The sequence below is a fragment of the Phasianus colchicus genome, chromosome 4 (genome assembly GCF_987193195.1).
Source record: "Phasianus colchicus chromosome 4, bPhaCol1.hap1.1, whole genome shotgun sequence".
NCBI lineage: Eukaryota > Metazoa > Chordata > Aves > Galliformes > Phasianidae > Phasianus > Phasianus colchicus.
Window position 1 is genome coordinate 45,517,838 of NC_143439.1, and position 24,580 is coordinate 45,542,417.

General features: G+C 32.7%; 1 protein-coding gene across 4 annotated transcripts in view; it reads left to right on the forward strand.

Annotated features, from left to right (window-relative positions):
* The window catches only part of SGCZ (sarcoglycan zeta), a 350,955-nt gene that overhangs the window by 198,419 nt on the left and 127,956 nt on the right, over window positions 1-24,580 (forward strand). For all 4 annotated transcript variants that reach the window (XR_016466157.1, XM_090139399.1, XM_090139397.1 and 1 more), the window contains exon 2: window positions 1,980-2,174. Coding sequence is in view for 3 of the 4 variants with exons in the window: in XM_090139399.1 (XP_089995525.1) it covers window positions 1,980-2,174 (195 nt within the window). In the remaining variant the exon portion in view is untranslated. The remainder of the gene's footprint in view (window positions 1-1,979; window positions 2,175-24,580) is intronic.

Here is a 24,580-nt window from a genome sequence, read left to right on the forward strand (position 1 = left end):
GATAATTGACAAGCCACAGGCGTAATTAATTCCCCTGTTATTAAGAGCAGATACTGGACTGTTTCTTATGTGTTAGACTAACAAATTTGTAATTAAGAACAATGCTCCTTTGTTTGTTTGTTTCCTTAGTTTTGAATCTTTTTTTTTTTTTTTTTCCAGGCATTAGAAAAGAAATGTTAGCTATTAAGACAAACTTGTGTTTGTCTAGAGAATTATTTGCAAGGTATAATCGTGTTCTAAATGTTTTTATTAAGACTTGTTAAGTAGTTGTTACCTTAACTTCAACAATTATACCAATAATTTAATTGTCTAGATACAGTTTATTTGCTCCTGATGTTCTCTGTGTGTTTTGCTAGTATTTTTTTTTTTCCTTTGAAAGATTGCCTCTGTAACACATAATGACATAATAACTTTCCCAAAAAGTAAAATAAAGCTTTAAAATTATTTTCATCTAAGGTATCTATTCTAGTAGCACATTGTGGCCCCAAAATGTCAATAGCCAAAATCATCAGCATGCCTGTAATCTAGATTTCATATCATATGATCAATCAGTTTTTTTGTTTGTTGTGATACTGAAAAAGATCAAAAAACATGGGAATAGCTGAAGATGATAATTAAAAGTTGCTAAATATTCAGCTGTGATGTGATTAAGTAGTTTACAGAGCTGTGATCATTTCTTTTCCATTGTTTATGATACTTATTCAGGGCAGTATATATGAAAAATACATATTATATAAATTCTTATGAATTTATTTAATTTCTTTGTACTTACTGAAATATGTATCTCATGTATATTAATTGAACTTGAATTCTTACTAGTTATGATACCACTGGAATTATTTTTTCATTTTTTTATCATGTGCATCTGGACTACTCAAGCAATATGTGCATCTTCAGTTTACAAGCTTAAGATAGTAAAAGTGGAGGGAGCATTTAAATTATATTTGTTTGTTTGAGACCCTCTTGTGTCAATTAATATTGTAAGTCATCATTTCATATTTACTATATTTTACCTTTATAAATATCATTAAATAAATGTGAATATATCTATATATAAATAAATTATATACGTAATGTATTGATCAGAATTCTAGGCTGTCTTTTTTCGTGTGAACAGTTGTTGATATTCTGTCATATTGCACAGTTTAACGAGGTTCATGCAGTTCGTGTTTTAAAAGTATTGAAGTACCTTATTTGCTCTTCTAATGTTTTGGAAATTCAATAAAAGACAGTTGATGATTAGAAAGAAAAAAAGTTAAGAAAGTGTAACATGGTTTCTTATTAAATGCTTTATACATTTTTGCTGTGAAGAAGATTTAGTGTTAAGATTTAAGTTGTTTGCAAACAGTTACTGCTTGTTGTTTTGCTAGAAGACCTTAGGCTCACAAACAAAAAAAAAAAAAAAAGAAAAAACAAAACCAGTTGTTGTATCAGTATCTTCTTATCTTAAAAGAAAATTAAAGCTAAGAAGGGTTTTCTTGTTTCTCCTTTTGTAAAATATGGTATATACAATGGCATACTTTTTAAAAAACGTATATAACATACATAAGCATATATGATAGTATAAATTATTATATTTATTTTATGATTACTATAAAAGAGTGATAATTTATGATAAACGTTTCTGGAAATAGAATTTTCTTTTATTTGTACATGAGTGTCCCGTGATTTATTTCTACAAAACAGTTTTTTTTCTGAATGACCTTATGATGAACACTAAAATGGTCTTCAGAAGTCGATTATAAAACACGAAATACTTCAGTAATTTTTACAATTTTGGGGCATAAGTAGAATCTGGTGTTTTTCACTTACTAAGTACTAAGTTAATATTTATATGGCTTATTCCAAATTAATCCATCCCTTCTGTGCCCATAGAAATTGATTACTGTATGTTCTCAGATAGTCTTCATGTAATAAAATCTGTAAAATGCAGAGCTCTCATTGTTACTTATATCTCTTTTTTTTTTTTTTTCCTCCAGATGACACGTGAGCAGTATATTTTAGCAACACAACAGAACAGCCTTTCAAGGACTGAAAATCCTCAATTTTACCCAGTAGGGATTTATGGATGGCGAAAGAGGTGCTTATACTTCTTTGTACTTCTGCTGTTGGTTACCATGATTGTTAACTTAGCAATGACAATATGGATTTTGAAGGTCATGAATTTCACAGTGGTAAGTATCACAGTGACTTTATGTATCCTATTTCTTCTAGTAATAAACTGTAGTTTCAATTATCTTTCTCATATTACGCGCAAATCCTGAATTTTTGGATTAGAAATGGCACATACCACTTATGCTTATACTTTTTGAATATATTCTGATATAAGTGCAACTTTGCCCTATTTTAGACACTAGAACAGGTTGCTCAGAGAAGCTGTGGATGTTCTGTACCTGAAGGTATTTTAGGCCAAGTTGAATGGAGTCCTGAGCAGCCTGATCTAGTGGATGACAACCCTGCCCATGGCAGGAAGGTTGGAACTAGATTATTTTTAAAAAGTTCCTTATAACCCAGGCCATGCAACGCGTCTTTGATACTCTGATTCTATGATATATTAACTATATCCTCAGAAAATATACCTGGATATTACATTTTGCCATGAAAAAGTGTATATGGGCTGATCTAATTGTCTATTGGTTTCTTGCCACCACAGAGAGTGATCAGTAGGTGTTTTTTCTGTGTGTCCTGTATGATATATTTTTTCTGAAGAGGAAAATGAGTTAGTTGAGTTCAACTTGGGAGCATGCTTTCAATTTAAGTCATTACTATTTTTCGAATTTACTGGTCCTTTGAAATCTGTTCACCTAGAATACAGAAAACCAGTTTTGATGTTGGCTAGATCAGGTTGGTGGGTATAAAAGGCAAAGGTTTTTATGAGGTGTTCTCTATCTGGAAGCTATTACAACAATGAAATGTTATTGTACTTCAAATGTATGTCTATCTGATAAAATGTCAGTGTTAGCTGAGATTGTTATCTGCCCAGCTGTTCCCAAAGCTTTACTCAAGTAAAGGTGGTAGGTATGTTCACTAACTGACTGTGATGCAGTCTCTTTTGGTATGTCAGAAGATTAAAATGACAATTTTGCTATAATTAATGTAGTTTTTCTCTCTCAATTTTGACCTTCAGAAGCAACCTTTTGATTTAGCCAGTAGTATTTTTAATTATTAGGGTCACACCACATTTCAGTTCTCTACTGGTTTCCAGGAAATAAAAAAACTGCCAAAAACCAGACTTAAATACATCTGTTCTACACCTGATAATGCTCTGTAATTCAAAGGATTACATGAGATCATTGCCTGCTGAGAGTATTATACAAATACATTGCTACTTTTGAATTTCCAACAGAGGATAAGTACACTGTGGTCATATTTTGACAATTATATGACTTCAATATTCATGAACTGAAGAACTTGATAGAAGTTTTTGTTTATTTCTTCTAGTATAATATGCTTGCAAAACATGATATTTGCATATGCTTTTGCTATTCATATTCAAAGCGTGATTAAGTTGACTGTTTACTTCAGCAAAAGTCTGATATTTATCCAGAGAAGAATTAACCATAGAAAATTAAAAATGTTAAGAAGATGTTTTAAAACAAGTGTGGCGTTTTTCTTTGTGCAGATTACTTTTCAATAAAACATTTCGAGCTTCTTCTATACCTGATAAATGTTTGACCTTTCACACTACAAAGACTAGAGAAGACTCTGGGGAGGCCTCTTTGTGGCCTTCCAATACTTGAAGGGAATATATAAACAGGAGGGACAACGGCTGTTTACGAGGGTGGATAGTGATAAGAAAAGGGGGAATGGTTTTAAACTGAGACAGGGGAGGTTTAGGTTAGAAGTTTAGGAAGGAAGAATTAGGAAGAAGTTTTTGACACAGAGGGCAGTGACACACTGGAACAGGTTGCCCAAGAAAGTTATGGATGCCCCATCCCTGGAGGCATTCAAAGCCAGGCTGGATGTGGTTCTGGCAACCTGGTCTGGTGGATGGCGACCCTGCACATAGCAGAGGGGTTGAAACTAGATGGTCATTGTGGTCCCTTTCAATCCAGGCTGTTCTATGATTCTGTGATACAAGACAATGTAGCACTATTTGGATTAATGATCATGCAATTTTTTTAAAGTAAAACTGAGAAGAGATTTAGAAATATATATATATATTTTTCTGTGACTCAAAGTTTTTACACAGCTAAAATTCTGTAGTGAATCACTGAATCAGTGCAGGAATCTAGTCCAGGGAACCACAGAATTGTTTCAGCTCTTCTGTGTGCTGCTCTGTGTATCGAAGACCTAACTTCAGTAGCTTGAGAGATGCATGTATCTGTAAAAATAATTATGCAGACACTGAGTTATGAGTTTAAAATGTTATGCAGCTAACTACAGAATTCAGTATTTCATGAGTATGTATAACAAGTGAAATATCACAAAGTTTATGTGCACCTTTAAGACTCCTGAGTTTGTTACAAATGCAGATAAATACTATGCCACTGACTAGAATGAATTAGTTTTTAGTCCTCCTAGTAGAAAACATATATTAATTTTTCACCTTTATCATAGTCATACAAATGTAAGCAAGTCTGAAAACAGAATTGGAACAGATCACTTCTTTCGTATAAAAATAAAAATAAATTAAATATGCTTGAGAACACTGATTATTTTGGAATAGGATATACCCTTTAACTATCCTGGAAGTGAAAATTTTTCTGTGCTTGTTTTGAACAATCTGAAAAAAATATTTCCAAAGAGTTTTGTAATTAAGAGTAACAAAACCCCTTTTATTTAATGATCGTATGACCAGCAGTTCTTTTTTTTTTTTTGGGGGGGGGGGGGGGAGGGAAGGGTTTGGGAGGGGAAGTTTATCAGAGTTAGCATGAAATTATCAAACATTTTTCTTTTCACATCAAAATATTTCCTGGCTTTGTTTAACAAAATATATTACTGTAGATTTTGCCTTCCAACTTTATATATATTCATAGAATGATCTGTGGTTAAACTATTCCAGAAAACAGAACATGTAATATAGGTATGTAGTTTATGAAATAAAAATGAATGTTCAAACTTTATATTGCATATCTTATAATGTATGTATTTACTAAGGAATTGTTTAAAAATATTGTAATTGAATTACATTACAATAAATTATTTAATATTATAAAGCTATAGATAATAACGGTATGTATATGATATCACTCAAAGCCAAAAGAATGAGAATATCTGTCAGTATTTGCTTCTGCTTATATAAACAACTTTTCTTCAGATCCTGCTGTTAGTTTTGGTTCATTCTATTAGTTTTCCGTTGAAAAATACCCATATTCTTCTTCTGGTGTGTAATGGACTGGATAGTATTCAGATTAATGTCTCCATATGGATTAAAGAATGGATTGATATAAGATGGCTAACATAATCGGTTAAATCTTTACCATTATGTCTACAAATACGCACACTTGAGCACTTCTGGGAAATTTCTATCAAGTCTGAAGGAATTATATTATTTAGCCACAAATATTCTGAGAGTAAAATAATTCTGTTTATTAAGCTTAATTTCATGTATTTAAATTATGCTATAACTTTGAAATGCACATATATTTCTTCCACTTGCACATGTGTGTATTGAGATAGATGCAAACTAAGAAATGTTGTTATTATGTGTTTGCAGTGGTAGCAGATCTGAAGTACAGCTTGGAATCATTTGAAAGGGAAAATACTTTTGTTAAACTGTTTAAAAGGCACTCAAGAGGACTCTACCCATGAGAAAATAATTGCTGAACTACTTTGACATTTTGATATTATTTTAAATTCTTTACTGTTTTAGCATCAACCAATATTGAGCTTTTTATAAAAATAATAGTAGTGTACTCCTTGAAGGGATCATGAAAAGCTGGGGCATGGTTTGTCATTGATGGATGACAATTGCACCGGTGTCAATGTGTTAGCTGCTGACTTTCTATTTTTAACTGTTCAGCTGAAGCTACTGGCCAGTTGGTGCAATTTAAGCCTTTCTGAGTTCAATTTGTAGATTTTTCAGTAGAGGAATCTTATGAGTACACCAACGTTGCTTGTAAAAGTTATTAAAAATTATACTTTAAAAGAGGAAATTCAAAGAATCCTCTTCTTCTGTAAAGTGACATTGTGAAGTGACTTGAGGCAGTCAGAATCATAACTTGAGTCCTCTTTTTGACTGTGGAAGGTATTTATACCAGTGCATTTATATGTTTTCAGGTACACACAAAATTGTCATTTGATATTGGTGTTTACTTGATATTACATTATTTCATTGCATATTACATTACATTGATGTTGGACTTTGCTGAATTTGAAAAAAGTGTAATTAGTAGGAATTCCTGTTGTGTTGGTCTGTGACTCCGATATATATGTTAGAAAATACTAGCAACAAATTGTTTACAGGTTTTGGTTGTACAACTAGTTTTTTGTGTCTTCATATTCTGCATTCCTGCTAGAAATAGATGTATGAAAAGATTTGTTTGTTGTGTTACACACATCTAAGAATGCAGCTGTGCTGTTCAGGTATTTTCTATTGCTGTAGTTACTTGCAATATTGTAGTCAATTTTGTCTGGTCTCATGGCATGCGATTTCTGCATTGATACATGGTAAACAACCCTCTTTCCTATTGTACTGAGTGAATTATTTTTACAATCAGGAATGAGTCAACTCATTATTTAGTTTGAAAAAGAAATTATTTCTTACATAAACTTTGAACTTCTATTCAGCTTCAAACATAATCAGAGCATGAGCAGCTTTGGATTTCCTGGCTAGAATTCATGTACTTCAGGCTCCCAGTTGAACATATTCTGCTTGTTGACTGCCCAGATCTGGCTCTGTATTTTGGCAGCAGCTAGGTTGCCTGATGCAAATCAAACCTTCCTTTTATATAGGAGTAGTGTAACACTGCAGATACCTGCAACTATTAAATAATCTCTGCATCATTACATTTCGCCTCTATATTCCTCCAGGATTTTGGCTCCTAAAGTGGTCTTTTGACAATACCACCAGACAAGTTCATTTTCTTGGTTTTTTGGTTGCTGTGGAAGAGCAAGGAAATCTTTCAAATATTTGACTTTCAGTGTTGGGGCTTATAAACATACAATTTGCTCATGACAGCTTAGCACACTTTTAAATAGAAATAATAAGAAGCTTTTTACTACATCTTAGCTAATTTTTGTTGAGACATCTCATTTATAGCAGATTAACATTTGACATGTATTTTGACATTTGACATGTTCAAGTAGATTGAAAATAACTGTACTTATCTTTTCTTGATAATAATTTGGTTGTTTGGCAAACAGACCTTTCATTTACAAAGGCAGCAGTTGTTTTTTAAGTTTTGAATAAGTAGTCTTATGATATGATAGTATTGGCTGCTGCATTTTTAAGAAGTATGTTGTCATATCTGCACATTTCATTTATTTCAGTGGTAATCATATATTGTTATCAATTTATACTGTAAAACGTTCTCATTTTCAAAGGAGCAAATCATGGTTGAAAACTGTACTCTACATTCTTCAAACTTTTAGTTTTCAAGAACCTGATGTTGTATCTGGGGATGAATGCAAGACAGCTTTTGTTTCCCTTTTTTTCCAGTCCAGAGCATGCAACAAAATCATTAATATCATTAATTATTAATGATTAAGAGACTTAGTCAAGGTATCAGAGACCAAGATTCAAATTCATACAGTCTCCCAAATAGATCATATATAGATCACGTTATAGGTAAGTTGCCCAACCTTCTGGTTGGATTTCTGATATTCCTATTTAATAGATGTATGAGCTCTGTCTTATTATCTTTTAATCCCAAATTTTAGACATCATCCCTATGACAAATTTTATTGAATATTTCTTTAAAATATCTTTTTAAATTAATATTTAAAATATTCTTTTAAGGATATTTTCTGCTCAGATTTATAATTGCTTTGAAAAAAGTTTAGAAAATCAAAAGCTAGAAAAAATGTGCTTACACCAATGTACGCACACACACAGATTCTTATTTATATAATTGACTATGTACTATTTCTAATTTCACTTTTATACTTCTGTGTGATAGCACAGCTGTATGGAACCGGTGGCTTTTAGGGTAAAACTTATGTTCTGTTTCATTTGAAATGAAAAAGAATGTGAATGATTTACTTTTCTCCTGTTTTGAGTCTGTCACATAGTTGCTGTTCAAACTACAATAATGAATTTAAGTATTTCAACTACCATTTAATATTTTTACCTCCTTTTCTAGATCTTACGGAGAAAAATATGAATTCCATTCTAACCTATCAGTTCTAGTATAGTGTAGGTTTAATTTGCTGTACAGAAACTAATGTGCAGAATTCTAAATAATTTCTGTAAATCTTTTGTTACTTCTTTGCTTTTTTTTTTTTTTTTTTTTTTTCCCATGAGAGGGAAGACGTCAAATCTTTGAACCCACAGTGTAAAGGCAGCTAGCTAGCTAATCTGAAATCAAATATACATCTATTATTTTTAATGTACTTGCGTGACAACAGATTCCACAAATAGCCAAATATCACATGTATTGTTTAGATATTTTACAGTACAAAGCATCTTATGCAAACACATTTTCCTTTAAAAATTAGGAGGGTATTGTCTAAAAAAATACTATTCAACATCACTTCTTAGCAACTGTGAATTTTCATTTTACTTGCAGATCATGGACGTTTTGTTTGTCTGTTTGGTGTATGGTTGCAGCTTTTAAATATTTTATTCCTGAGATGTACAGTTCAATGTTTGTTGTTACAAACTATCTCTGAATAAGAAAATGTGGATTTTTCATTTTTATATTTATTTAGTTATGCAGATTTACTGGCAGAATATTAGTAAAGTTCCCTACGGATAAATGGGACTAAATACTTTGCACTCTACTTAGTGCTCTAAAAATTGGATTTTTTTTTTTTTTTTAACTATTTTAACATGGCTGTATTTACAGCTTTGAAAAGTCATGCTGTAGTATCTAAAACTTGAATGCTTGGGGAAAATCGCCTATAGACGATGTTTATTTTGCAAATAAGAACAAAAAATTATTTGCCTGTACAAGGTCACGGTTTTTTCTTTTTTCTCATTGCTTCAGATTTGTTTCATGAAGCAATAGAATTTATGAATTGCGCAAGAGTCATAGATCTTTAACATGACTCTTCACCCTAGTTGAGCCATCCAGTATGTCAAAGACATATTTTCTTATGTTAAAAAAAAAAAAAAAAAAGTTGGTTTCAATATCTTTTGCCATTTGCTACAGTGATTCTGATATCATTTAAAGTAACATTCATGCAAGTTTTGAGAGTTTTAATATTTGGAGTGAATGCTTAATGTTACTATAGAGAGTATAAAATAGGGCAACATCAACTTTAAGCTTTGTGATAGGTTAAGTGAGAATGTATATTTTATTTATCATATTTATATTCATTTATTTATTTTGATATTCACTTCATGTCGGTTTACCTTCTATTAAAAAATAATAATGTGTTTTAGCTGAGCGTACAGTGTTTAGTAGACAGCAATTCACTGAATAAATTTGTCAACAAGTATATCAGGAAACTTTACCAAATATTTTCTTTCATGAAAATGGAATTAACTTCATTTCCATTACTGGCTTTTATTAGTGTTTCATGTGAAATCTGGTATGATATAAAAATGTCTATGTTTGCAAGAAAAGTAATTTTGAATTCTTAAAAGTTTATCAAAGAAAGACTTAGATCAGCACAATTTTACTGCTTGAATAGCAGATAATTTGTGGAGAACTATTGATGTAATTCATTTTTAACTGAAAGGAAAAGAAAAAACATTAATTTTGTATATTAGACTTCAGAAACATTAATAACACAAACTCAGTAGATGAGAAGGAAAAAAGCCTGATGAATCAGTGGTTGTCTTTGTTACAAATAGGGCAAATAAAGCAGTCTAAATTAATTTTATAGTTCTGGGAAAGCAGTAATGCTTTGTTATTTAGCAGTAATTAGAAAGATATCAAATCACTTGTGTAAGCTTTAGTTACTTAAAGACAGCAACAATCTGTATGAATAATGAAATGTCATAGTATCTTCTTTTCCTTCTATTTTTATGATTCATATGGTTATGCAGTACAGTCATAAATTACAGTCTGTGCCTAGAATTCTATATTCATTTGTACACAACTTCTATCCTAAAATCAATAGAAATCCATGTACAGGAGCAACTTGTCTCATGTCACTGTGAACAAAATTAGACCTAGCACATATATAAGTTATAATAAGAAATAGGAGGATGAGAAAGAATAGGATATACATATGGTATGTATCTTATGTGTCAGAGTATTTTCTTATTAGTTAGAATATTGAATGTCAAGTTTGAGTCTCCAGTAGATTTAATTGAAGAAATTAAATGTTTTAAGCAGAATTCATGCAAAAGTATCAACTTTTTGTCAGAACTGTGAATAATGTATTTGTGTGGTCTTCAAGGGACCAACAGAAAAACTGTCTCTGGGAGCCACTCCTAGAAGAAATATATTCTTATCATTTATACTTACCTTCCATGTCTCTAGCAGATAAATTTTAAAATACTAGTAATGAGTAATTTGTGGGAGGTTTTATAATCCTTCCATAGAAGCCTGTGTGTATGCATTAGCAGGGAAACATCAAGTATTCAGTGCATTCATTTTTATATGATTTATGGGTTTAAATATCTATTGAAATATTTAAGTATGCTAAAAGTGCATGAAATATCTAGAAACCATTCATTAGTTGATCCTTTATTACTTTGCCCAATTAATGAAAGGCTATAAATTTTATATTAATTTAAAAATGCATTTGGACTCTGTTATGATCTTTCAGAATGTGATGGTGACATAAAGTAAAAACAATTGCTAGATGCCTGAATGATTTTAGAAATATTTATTACTCATAATAAAACTGTCTCTCACCTTTACTGCACCTTTTTACTGTAAAAATTACAGTACAAAAAGAAAAAGGTCTTTAACAGGGACTGGATTCAGTCTCATAGCAATGTGGAACAAAAGAGAGGGGAATACAATCTGAGTCTTGAAAATGGGCAGACTTAGAAGAAAATGGAGAAAAGGGAAAGAGAAAACTATCTCTTCAATCTAAATGAAGTTGACAGTTTCTAGACCTTGATCTGAGGCTTGTCGGACGGATGTAGAATAATTGGTGAGACAAAACACAGGTTGATGGATTAGCACAAAATTATTGAAGTGACCATCCTATGTTTTTCTGAGAAACGTTTATGGGAATTTAGGAACAGAGATTGATCAATATGAGACGTCTGATTTTCTTATGCAAGATGACCCCTGGCATTCTACATGAGATCAAAGGATTTCTGAAGTTTATTTCAGCAAGAACAGAAGACACATAAGTTGATGGCTCAGAGGAGGCATGGTCTGGCATTTCAGCATCTCTCAGATCATCACAGGTTTGAAATAAAATCTAAGGGTCAGCAGAGAGCATCTGATCTGCCAAGTCGTGTATAATTTTGCTGGTTTTAAGATATGATGTATAATCTGTAGTAACTTATTATTCTTTTTATTTGATTATCCGGGGTAGACACTATTATTGCAATTTTTATCGTGGATAATTCATTTCAACCAAACAAATTGTAATGCATGTTTTAGGAAGGGATATACCAAAATAAATTGCTAGAATTAATTATATTTTTTATTACATAAGAAAAATAATGGTTCATCCAAGTAAAGATCCAATTTTCATTTGAAAAATGAATAATTGTTTTCTCTGTCCAAGTGATTTACATACTGGTTTTTAACATTTAACTTTTTAAATACAATTATTCAACTAAACCTTGTGTGTTTTAGGATCTGGTAATTATGAGGCATTTGACTGTAGCTACTTTATCATGTGCATTTTTGCTACAGATATGGAGAAAGAGATTTAAGACAGTAGAGAATGGTTCAGAATCCCTGTCCTTTCCTTGATTACATATAAGCAGAAAAATCTGACTCTAGTCCCTTCCTTCACAGAATCTAACGCTTTTGGATCTTGAATTGTCAGGAAAAAAAAATAACAGGAAAAGGGAAAAATAGCATGCATAGAAAAATAAAACAGGTTAAACATCTCCCTCTGTGTTCCTCCTTCACTCCCCACTCCTCCCTAGAAAAACCTTCTAGTCGATGTGAATACCAAAGTTTATGCTTCAGTGAAGGTTTTAGCTGACTTGTAAATGTGATTATGGCTTTCTTTGAAAATACCATGCCTCATTTTGTAACAAGGTACAAGATTGTAAGCATTATCATATCAAAATAAAAATCTTGAAAATGCAAATCATCAGTGTTCAAATTCTACCCATGTTTATAACATCACAAATTATGACATTGAGGCTTTATTCACGCACTTGGAAGAATCAGTACTGAACTCCAATTCTGGAGTACTACTTCAATATTTAAAAAAAAGAGCCTGAAAAAATTGCCTAGGGTAGTGTGTTTCATTCATTACAGTTTTGTGAAGTTAAATCTAAGATCTTCAGAATATTTCTTATCATCAGAAGCTACTCCTGCTAAGTAGCAAAGACTTGTTGATTTGGGCAACCTTGTTATCTTAACATGGGCAGTATGGTTATATTTGATGGCATTACTCTGGGATAGCAGTTTTTCTTTCCAATAGAAATAGTATGAAACAGTGGTTCATTCATACTGCTTAAATCTTCTGCCAGAATTTCTACAATTTTAAATTAAGAGGGTAAACAAACCATGCAATAAGCATACCACAGACATAGTTATCACATGAAAAAAAAACCCAGATAATTTATATTTATTAATTTATTAAAATTATGGATGGGGGAAAAAAAACAACTAAGATATAATATAAAACAACATGTCAATAAGCACAGAATGTAATAAAATATTAGCAGTTACAGCAAATTCCATTAAAAGTTACTGGCAAAAAAGAAACCAAAATAATGAACATTAATGCTGGACAATTCTATACAGGATCTATTTATTAAAAAAAAAATAAAAAAATCAGTATACTCTGTTTCCCTCTCTAAGGGAAAAACTTGTGTATGCTGGTAGATGGTGATGAAATAGAGAAAGTCATTTGTGTTGTAGAATTACTGCTACAATCCCAGTGATTTATTCATACAGTGCATTATGTTATTCAAGGACATACAGTATTTACTATGCTATAAAGCATTACAGAAAAGAAACAGCAGGAGTTGCCAGCAAAACTGTGTTTGTTGCAGTGACGTTCTAGTTAATATTATGAGCTAGATGGAAAGGATCTCTTGGGATGTCAATCTTGTTAGCCAGAGCAGCAATCTTGGATACAAGACGAGTCAGAAAGCAGGGCACCAGGAGAAAAGGAACTCTTGAGAAGCAAATCAGGTAGTAGTTGAAGCTTAGACCAGCGGCTTTTGATTCTATTTTTGTGTTCACATGTGAATGACAGTATGTAAGTAGACCAAAGCAATGTTTTTTTTTTCTGTGGGAAATATTTTGCTTGGGCTTTTTGCTTGAGCCAATCATATATTAAGCAAGCAGAGAAAATCTGTGAAATAGAGCAAGTCCTTAATTTATAAAGTGACTGAAATATTTTATGTATTCTTATATACAGCGTATGCTTGTTAAGTCCATATTTGCAATACTGATTCCAGTGCGGGGAAAGAGATTCTTATCACATATCACAGGGGATATGTAACTGTGGAACTGAAAGTCCACTTCGAAGGAATGGTCACAACAAGGGTTCTGTGAAAGTGAAGGGATCGTATAAATATTTCAGGTAAAGGTTTCAGTGACAGCTCTTTAATAGGTTTGAAACATTTTTTTAGAGAATCCTTTGATATGCTTAAAGGTGGGGAAAACTCCAGTCACAGCTCATGCCTGGCTTAGCACCCAAGTCAATCATAAGCAAGACACAGGCTACAGGATACCAGAAATTAGTGGGAACTACTATAAAAAAAAAGTCATGCCCAGGTTTGGATTCACTATGCATTTTTCCCACAAGAGTATAAGAACTGAAATAATGTTGGTGAACTGCCTCAGAATCAGAAGTTTAGGCAAGTAAGGTGAGATGTTATCACAAGGTTTTGTGATTTGGCCAAAAAGACATCTATGACAGCAGTGCTGGAATAACAAGACGTGGTTATTTCTTGGATTGATTTCCTGAAAAGCAGTTTGATAGAATTTCAATATGGGTGGAGAATTCAGAGAGTGATTTCTCAGATGAGGTTTTATTTTTTAACAGTTCATCATAAGCTGCTAGTTTGTATAGCTTCTCTGCCTTTTGCACTTACTATGTATTTTCTTAGGGACGGTAGACCTAAACATTTATCACTCTTGAGTTGTCAGTCAACATTCAGTGAAATGCTGCTACTCTATATACCATATTTGTCATATGGAAGATTAATTAGTGGGTAGATGATGTTTTCAATTTCATTTCAGTAAAACTAAGGGCGATTATGAGAAATTGCAAATGAATTAAACACACTAGAGATTGTAATATCACAACTGTAGGTACACTTTCACATGAATAACTAATAATAGTGACAGAAGCCGTGTTATAATAGGTTTTTTATTATTTGAGAAATAATCTGTAAAGCATACATTACAGGTGAGTCAATAAACACGTTTGCTGAAAGTATTTTCAGAAGAAGTAAAATGTACTAAGCGAAGAGAGAAAAGATTATGCAACAGATTAATGCAGTCTGAATAGGATAAACCTAATAGACTTATTTGACTGTTTTGCTTAAAACAATCTGTAGGAATGCATTAGGCCCGCAGAAACATTTGTTCTGAATTGGGAAAAAATTGTTTTTAGTAAGTGATTTTTACTTTTTTCAAGGGATTCAGTCAACTTTTTTGCCCCCATATTTTTTTTTTTGTTTTTTGTTTTATTTTTTTTACTCTTCTTAAGACAAATATAAATAGATAACTATTTTATTTACACTGAGAGATTTAGAAAAGGGAAGGCTAATTAGGTAATAAAAAGGGAGACATGATAGCAAATATAGTGTTTTATATAAAATCTAAGGCAATAAATAGAATAGGATGACACAAGGCTAATTACTCTTCAGTTTTAATTTTGTATCAAAGGTGACTGATTTAATGGTTGTTGATTTCATTATTTTTTTTTTTTATGTGTACTGAATATTTGTTGGGAAACTGTTTTCTCATGATAGCTGCTGAATTGCTATAATCTATAGTTTACTCTGAAATCTTTATTTTTCCATTTTGGCATTGCTCTTGTACCTAATTGCATCACAGTTGTAACATTATTGCAAACTTGAGGACATATAATCATGAGCAGGACCTTTGTATTAGCAACAGTGATATTATAGGGGGACATTGTGGGTGTTGGATGGTATTTTGGATTATCCCTCATGGCCTTTCATATCTTGTCCTGTCTTCTGTATCATGAACCTGTGATGATGTCTTGTACACTCCTGGACATCTGAAATAGTGATAAATGCCTGCTCTCAGCACCTTGGGTATTTTGTTTGTTTTCTTTTGTTTTCTCTTTTCCAAATCTCTAACGTAAGTTATTTCAAGACTTTTTCTCTAACACTGTTACAGATTAATGAAAACTGAATGAATCAAATGATTCCAGGTGTTGAGACTCTTGGAAATAGAAGGAAAAGTCCTTGCATGGTAGGATTTTGTAGAAGATGGAAGGCCTTGCTTACTGGTAAAAAGTGTCTGATATATCAAGGTATTATATATTTACTACCAATATGATAAAGTTGAACAGAGATTCAGTTATTATGTGCTTTAGAAAACTGAGATGTGTAGAGGAGCTGTATGCCAAGAAAGACATAGATTCTCACAGATTCATAGCAGGCTCACAGCTTTGGAATAATTTAGGCTGGAGGGCACCTTGAAGTGTTGTTTGATTTGACTTCACCAAATCTAGGCCAAGTTTTGGAGACTTTATTTGTGTTATCTGTCCAGTTTGCATTGTAGTCCTGAGATTGCAAAGCACTGTTGCAGCCCTTTGGGAGTCATACTGTGCTGTCCTTTCTGAACCAGACTAATCAGTTCTGCCTGTGATGTATCCATACAACATGACCTGGTTGATCATTTTTGACCTTTGTTGACAATTTCTGGATGTGAGAAGAAGGTAACTGCAGCCTTCAAGGAAACACTGAAATTATTACTAAGTAATTAAGCCTGTACTCTTAATTGTCAGTTATGCTGTACATGCCCTGAGAAGAAAGTGGGTAAAACTTGAGTGTAAATAGAGACAGATTCTAACCTGAAGAAATGAAGTCTGCAAAACTTTTCAAAAGACTTTGCAATGATCATAATAGGAATAATATGCATCCTTAAGAAAGGACTATGGTCCTTCTCCTTGTGATATTTCTGACAGCATTTCGTTAATGGAAGTAGTTTCACTCTTGTGAAAGTGCGCTGTTATGAAGTGGTAGAGAATGGGGATGAAAAATACTACTGTTACACAGGCTATTTTTTTTTTCCACGGGTGTGTCTGGGATTTGAAAACATCCAAAATCAAGTGATTTGGGTAGCTATCAGTTCTCCCCATGCCCTCCTCATTGTGATCAAATTGATTTCCAGACAGTGGAAGTGTAAGTTATCTTTGTCAATAAATTACTTGGTTTAAAATTTACTAAAGCTTCCTGTCATGGAATAAATGATCTTGATGATTAAAAGACAATGAAAAGAAAATATATTCTGAATCAGGCAAAGCTGTTCTTAATTCATATCACTCTGTATATGCTGTTTATGTGCTTTGTTTTCTTTATGTTGAAATGAAAAAATCACAGGTACTTTTGGTTGCTTAATCTCCAATATGTTCTTTAGAATATATGTTATGACATACCTTTTCCTTAAGCTGTCAGTTTGCTGAAGATCCTTTATAAAATATTTGTTGATTCTTCCTAATGGAAGAAAGGAGAGTTTTCAGTAAGGAAAGTACACTTTCCCATTAGGCAGGGAGTATCACAGAATCATTAAGGTTGGAAAAGACCTCTAAGATCATCTAGTCCATCCATACACCTACCTCCAATATTGAACAATAAACCATGTCCCTAAATATTACATCTTTTCCTTACCACTGTTTTCTTCTTTTCTATTTCAGTCTTCAGTTCTGTGAAAGTGGTCAAGCACAGTTTTAATAGAGAAGTGGTTGGTGCCCCAGACTTGTTAGTGTTCAAGAGATGTTTGGACATGTCCTCAATAATGATTTAACTGTGTGTTAGTTGTGAAGAAGTCAGGCAGTTGGACTTGATAATTTTTGTAGGTTTCTCCCAGCTGAACTGTTTTCTTCTGTAGAGTCTGACAGAGACCTTGACTGGAGTTTTGGTGCTCCCCCAGTTTAAGTAATATTAAGAATTCTGGATCAGTTGTGGAGTTTGTCTATGGCCATCACAGTGAAAAGATATCATAATTACAGCCAGTGCTTGTATAGCAGGCAATTTATGCCTTTGTTTGAAGGATATATAATTTAAAAATTAAATTCAAATAAGCTATTGTCAACTTAAAACAAGTTTTACAAGAAAGACTATGGGCTCAGCTTTTATTCATCCCCCTTGTCAGTTTTACGAAACTCAGAATCTTCAGTACACATTGCCTGTAATTCAGATTAAGCTGCATAATTTGAAATTTAATAAGAATCAAGTGCATATTTAAAAGGACAGAATTGAACACTGTGATTTTTATTAGTTACATCACCTTCTCTACAGTATGTTAAAGAGTTCTCATTTATATTAAATTGCAACAAGAATCTGTTCCATAGAAACTTACTGGCAACTGTTGTGAATTCAGTGACTGCAGGATTCTCCTTGTAAAAAAGTAATAACTTCTTATTATAGACAAATATGGGAAAATAAAATGCACTGACTCTCGAATTATCTCACTTCTTGATCTGAGAAGTCTTTATTATCTACTTTAAAAACAAAGTAGTAGAGACTTAAAGAAATCTTTCAGTAACTGCATAGCAGGTAAAACTAGGTAGGGCAGGCCTACTGCAAGCAATTCTAAGATGTTTTGAAAAATAGTACAATAATATTGAATCAGTTTGGTGTTATCATATAATGGCCTGGGTTGAAAAGGACTATAATGATAATCAATCTAGTTTAAACCCCTGCTATGCGCAGGGTCGCCAGTCACTAGATCAGGCTGCCCAGAGCCACATCCAGCCTGGCCTTGAATGCCTCCAGGGATAGGGCATCCACAACTTACTTGGACAACCTGTACATATGAGAAGGTAATTGTAAATAGTGACATATACCAACGACATAAATATTTTCAGTGGATGATACATAAGGCAATTTCTGAGAGTTCTAATTGTGCCAAATATTTAAGCAGATCAATATATAACATATAGCTGTTGCACTCCTCATTTTTGCTAGATATTATTTGTATAGGAGAAATATGAAATATGTTGCTTGAAAAAGAACTAAGTGAAATGCATGGACTAAACATGTTACTTGCCATTTAGGTTTTAAAAATGAAATGTACTAAATTCTTAGCTATTCAGCAGGTAAGAAAGCATTGAGTAAGAATGGAATGAGCTTGTTTGCCAGAAGTAAAATTTCAAAGTCGCTATGTTGTCATTCTGCAGTTCTAATTTGAGGCTATTTTGTGAAATTAAGCTGCTCATTTGCAAACAAATTTGTAGTAATTCTACTACAGAAGGGCAGTATTCTGTTTTTATAGGGTTTAGTTTGAAGGAGCTTCTTCATTGGATTCTGCTGTATCTGTGTTCTTTTTACATATGCTATTCACCTTCATGAAAAAGGAGGTTCTCTGTTTTCCTAAAACTGCAAAGAATTATGAATCTGCATATCATTATTTGAAAATTGTTTTGGATATTTTTGATAAAATTTTGCATTTTGATATGGTAACAATAATTTCCTTACAAATAATTTGTAATGTTACCATGAATAATGAATTAGTGACTTCAGTATACATGGTGATAATAGGATTTATTTTTTTGAGCATTGCAGTGTTACCTTGTTGTAGATTCATAGAACTGTGTTTTTCTGCTTTTGCAAAAATCTGTACTGAATTAAACGTGTGTTCTGAAATTTTGTGGCATTAGAAATTTACTGCAGTGCTTTCATGGAATTATTTCAGCTTACATAATGTTAGAATTCAGAATAATTACACTCAACAGCATAAGTGAAGTTGGAGGATGTAAACATAGGGTCTTTAAGCTAATTGTTATAATTGAAATTCTTTTATTCAGCCCAATCAGTGCTTTGCTTCAGTAAAATGATAAGTTCTGACTGTAAAATTTTTGAATACCTGTAGAAAAGCAAATAGAATAATCCAAGATTCTAGAGTTTCAAGCTTTTAATGATTTTACTGTAATGGTTTTTCAGTGTATGCAATTTATGTGGCAATTATCTAATAATGTAAGAAAATTTACTCCTGATTAAACAGTCATAAATAGTGATGCAAGTTGTGGTAAAATAATGAATGTCTTAAGGAGAACACTGTCCTTATTATTTTTTTTTTTTTTACAGTGCTGTTCAATTAATCCTTTTGATGCAAAAATATTTAACATTTCCAGTGTTTTTTTGACTGCTTGATAGACTAAAGAAAACTGCTCTTAAAATCCCTAAGATTTAACAAGATATGTGAAGGAACAGAATTTGCAGCTAGAGTTACATGCTACGTCTAAACATCAGATGATTGGAAAATATTGAATGTCATTCACTTGGTGAATATATGCTATGCACTGGAGTATTATTTATTTTTCTTTACTCTGATTGATGATTTCTCCAATTACATTTCAACTGTGACAGGAAATAAAGATTTAAAATAAAGATTTAAATTGCAGTTTAGAAAGTACGAAGTTTTTTTTGTAGCTTACAGGGCACTGACATTTTTCCAGTGTATTAACCTTTGTGTGAGCTTTATAGACTTTTTTAATGAACATTCTTGATGAGTTTTTTCTGAACGTTTATAAACTGTTCATAAATATTAATCAAAATTTAGCAGGATGTAAAATCCATCTAGATAAGGTGTTCTCTTTCATCTCTTTAAAATTATTACTTTTATTTAGGTTTGAAAAAGTTATTTTTCATGGAAAAGCTCAGCGACAGTTCTAATTGGTGTTTTCCTTTCAGAAGTATTTATTCTCTACTCAGTAGTTTAAAAATTATTTACAAGGAATAAATTGGTAAAACCTTCTGTAAGGAATCTGTTTGGGGGTAGGGGGGGTTGGATTAGATGGTCTGCAGAGAACCTTTCCAACCTCACGATTCTGTGATTGCATCTAATGAGTATATGACAATTTACCAATCTCTTTGTATATGTCACTGCTTTATATACACTCAAACACATTTTGATATTTCTGAAGTAATAAATTAGTGGGCCTGTATATACTTTCTAAATTAACTGTCTGTCTGTACAACTCTGCACATTCATTAATGCACTTTTAATGCACAATTAATTGTGCATTTTTTGCACAATTAATGCACTTTTAATGCACAATTAATTGTGTACTTAAGGAAAGAACAAGTTTAGAATTCCTTTCTGTATCTGTTGGAATTCTGTCACTTCATGATTCTGTTAATTGCATAATCACTAATGGTTTTAAACTAAAGGAAAGCATATTTAGGTTAGGAAAAAAACTCTTGATTATGAGAGTGGAACAGGTTACTCAGGGAAGTTGTTGCCCCATCCCTTGAAGTATTCAAGGCCCTGGGCAACCTGATCTAGTGGTAGATATCCCTGTCCACAGCAGGAAAGGTAGAACTACATGGCCTTTAAAATCCCTTTCAACCCAAACCATCTTGTGAATCTGAGACTCATTAGCAAGAGTGAATCCAATGTTTGGGCTCAATGGATTGAATTTGCTTAGTCCATTGTACTGTGCTGGCTATGAGCCTTTTAGATAATCTTAACTGTGAGAGAATTATAGTCTGTGAAAATAATTGCATACAACCTCATAAGTAAACCATGTGTTTTAGTAAGCGCACAATCTTTTGCTGTTAAATGTGAATAAAAGTAGAATGTAAGTTTTCAGTGTAATGACTATCAGACAAAAAGCTTGAGATATTTTAATTTTGAGTGAAAAAAAAAAAGTTGTCTTTAGTCATACAATGTTGTTTGTTAGCTTCTTTCTCTCATTTTCTTTGTTTTCTTCCTGATTGTTCCTGTGATATTGATGATATGGATAATTTTCCAGTTCACTCATACATGATTCCTCATCCAGTCCACATGCCCTTATTTTGGCTACTAAGGTACAATGGGAGACCATACACAAATTACAAAAGCTTTGCTAAGATAAAAGTAAACAGCATAATTTATAGAACCAGTCTTTAGATTGTAGAATCAGTTGCTTTGGTCAAATGTGATTTTCAAAAAATTCCCTTTTTGTCCAGTTTGTCCTTCAGTTGAAATATTTAATATAACTGTTGCTATGAATGAATGTAACACATAAATTTAAAATATTAAAATAGAGATTTGATCTTAAGTCTCTTAACAGGCAGAACACTGTTTGTTTTTGCAAGGGAACATATTGTGCTTACTATTAGCTTTTGACATTTTAATGAGTTGCATTTAAATTCCCCCTCTGCAGGAACTGGGGTTTGAGGAATAGATTACAAGTAAATGAGATTTAAAGTAATATGTTAATTATTAATGCCTGTGTGCTGCTTAGTTACTCTTAAATTAATAAAATAGCCTCAGGGAAGCCCTTTTGTATTACATTTTAAACTGAGATCGAGAAGAATAACACAGTTGGACCATGGATGCACTTGATTTTGAATGAATTACCAGAAGCATGGCAAATTAGCAGCCTCTAAATGTCCTCCTATGTAAGTTCAATGATCTATTAAGCTATGAGTACAGTAAATCTTCAGAGTGATAGACACATGATATAGCCCATGTACTAGGGAAGTATACAGGAGGTCAAATGATTCGTACCTTGTATTAAAAATACAAAGAAATTCTGGGAAGTGAAAGTCTCTTGATCTCCTGAAATGAGAATACAGTAAGCTACGTAATTGAAACAGTAAATTCAACTGATATGCTTTTAATATTTATTAATTATTAGTTGAAATAGAAGCCACTGTCACTTATTTTGGTAGTATCATAATATAAATTTAGAAAAAAAACCATTTAAGATATTAGATATGACTAGATCAAAGGAAAAAGCATATTTTAAGGAGTAACTCAATATTTTAGAAATATGAGTCAGTAAAGTACCTTAGCAAACTAAGACTCTTGCTGTTGGCAATGTAAGTAACTGTCTCTGCCTAATTTCTGTAACTATTTTTGCAGATGATTTTCATTTCAGATAAATATTTGTTTCCATTCAGTATTTATCAGTGTTGTTCTTTTGTTAGTATTTTAATAAGATCAAAGTTAGAACAGAAATTTCTGAGTATAAGACAAATCACTAATGCTTTACCAATTGTGTGGGACAAACATTTGATAATATAAGCTGAACTTGTCTTACATGGAGACAGAGCATATTCATCCTACATGAAGCTGCAAGCACATTTTAAAGTTTGACTGTCATCTGCTAAGATCATCTTTAAAAATACTGTTGTAGATAAAAATAGAATTTAAGGATAAAAAATACTAAGAGTGACACACATTGAACAACTGCTAGAGAAATTAATTTATATTTAATGTGCCAGATCTCAGAAATTCATAATAAAAACTTTGCATCACTTAAGTGAGATATTAGCTGTAGTAATTGTTGTCTTTACAGTGTGCTGTGTGTGGAGCCATAGTAATGCAGTAGTCAATACACTGGGAGAAGGGAAAGCTGGAGTGTAAGGAAAAGTGAGAGGTTCAGTGCATGATGGGAGATGCTTATTTTCCACACATCTCCATTGCAGCTGCGCAGATTATTATTAATTTAGTTTACATTTGTGAGTGTCTTATGTTGTTTGTTAGAAACATCTAAAACACAAAATAGAAGCAGAGACAGAATAATTTAGAACAGTTTATGTGGGTGGAGGAATTTGCCAAATGAGTTCTCCCATTGGAGTGTGGAAGAAAGATCCTGGAAAGATTTGGCATAAACTCCAGTTTTTGATCAAACCATATCTCTAAACCTTATGAAAATATTATGGTAGTATTTTCTTACAAATAGAAAAATAAAATCCTGTTAATTAGCACTATGTCATTTTCACCAGAATAAATCATAGAGTTACAGACTGTCTTGGGTTGGAAGGAACCTCAAAGATCATCTAGTTCCAATCCCCATGCCATTGGCATGATTGTCCCTCACCAGATTAGGGCTCCATTCAAACTAACCTTGAGCACCTCAAAGAATGGGGCATCTGCAGCTTCTCTGGGCATCCTGTTCCAGTTCCTTCCACCTTTTTCACTTACTGGATTTTTCTGCTGCTGAGGTATAGAGGGGACACTCAAATGTGTATATTTGCATATTCTGGGAGATCTAACCTTCGTACAATCTGTTTCACCTGATAGTAGCAGGGACTGCTTGTTCTATGTCCTCCAGTCAGTCTCAAGGACAGTCTTCGTCTCTCCTTTCTTCTCCTGGACTTTCTCCTTCTTGAAATGAGTAGAATGCTCTTTTCTGCCTATATTTAAGGGGAACAATATGGACCACAAGCAGAGGGAATGAAATGTAACCAGGAGTAGAAAAGCAAGAAAGTCTGTGGAGACAAAAGGGAGATGTTGGGTAGCAAAGAAGAAATTTTCTGAGCTAGAAGGGAAGGTAAAACAATGGTATACAGGGACAAAAAGTCTCACACTACCTCCCAGAATCCCCAAATAGTCTTCACAGTCCTATATTTTGCATATTGGTTTCAGTACTCGTGTGTAACTGATATAGCATTTTTCTTGATAATAACTGCATTTCAAATTGTGAAGATGATACTCCTTTATTCCTTATTATACTTTCTAACAGGAATTCAAAGTATTTTAAAGGTTATTAAAATGTTAATAAACTTCTCCCTATTATATTTTGTGCCACAAAAGGTTATTTTACTGGTACAGTATTTTTCTCTGTTTTTAGAAAATGAGTTCATTAAAAAAATACCTCATATTTATATCTTGTTCAAAGCCACAAATTATCTTCAAGTATTTGAGTCAGAACTACATCTGCAAGTTAGAAGCAGAAGCAAACGAATCTTTAAGAATATATAAAAAGAAGAAAAAAGAAGAAAAAGGAAAAGCTAGAAATGAGTGAAAATTCCAAATTTGAGTCACCCTGTTCCTTCTCTGCCTTGGCAAATGCTGCACTGGCAACATACAATTCTAGTGCAACTGCTAAGAAGATAAGAAGGTACGTGCAGATGAACTTTAGCTTGCACAGCAACAAAGCATGACAGAATATTGATGGGAAGATTGAACTTCTATTGCTGTACCATCAACTTCCGCCTCTGATGTCGTAGGCCAATATAATAAGGTGTTACTTTCAGAGCAGAAGTATCTCCACACTTGAATGGCAGCTGCATGGCCAAGAAAAGAATATGGAGAGCAGCACTGAGCTTAAATATTTGGCATCCAAGTTGCATATACAGGTTACTCAATCACACTGGATATTTTCTCGCAGTCTAATTTGAGGAAAGAGCAGTGTGTTCTTTCAGAACCTTCAAAGCTGTCTTTCTGTCTTACGTTTCATAAAAGGAAAGAAAGTGGGAAGAGTAGACTAAAGCATGACTGCACAA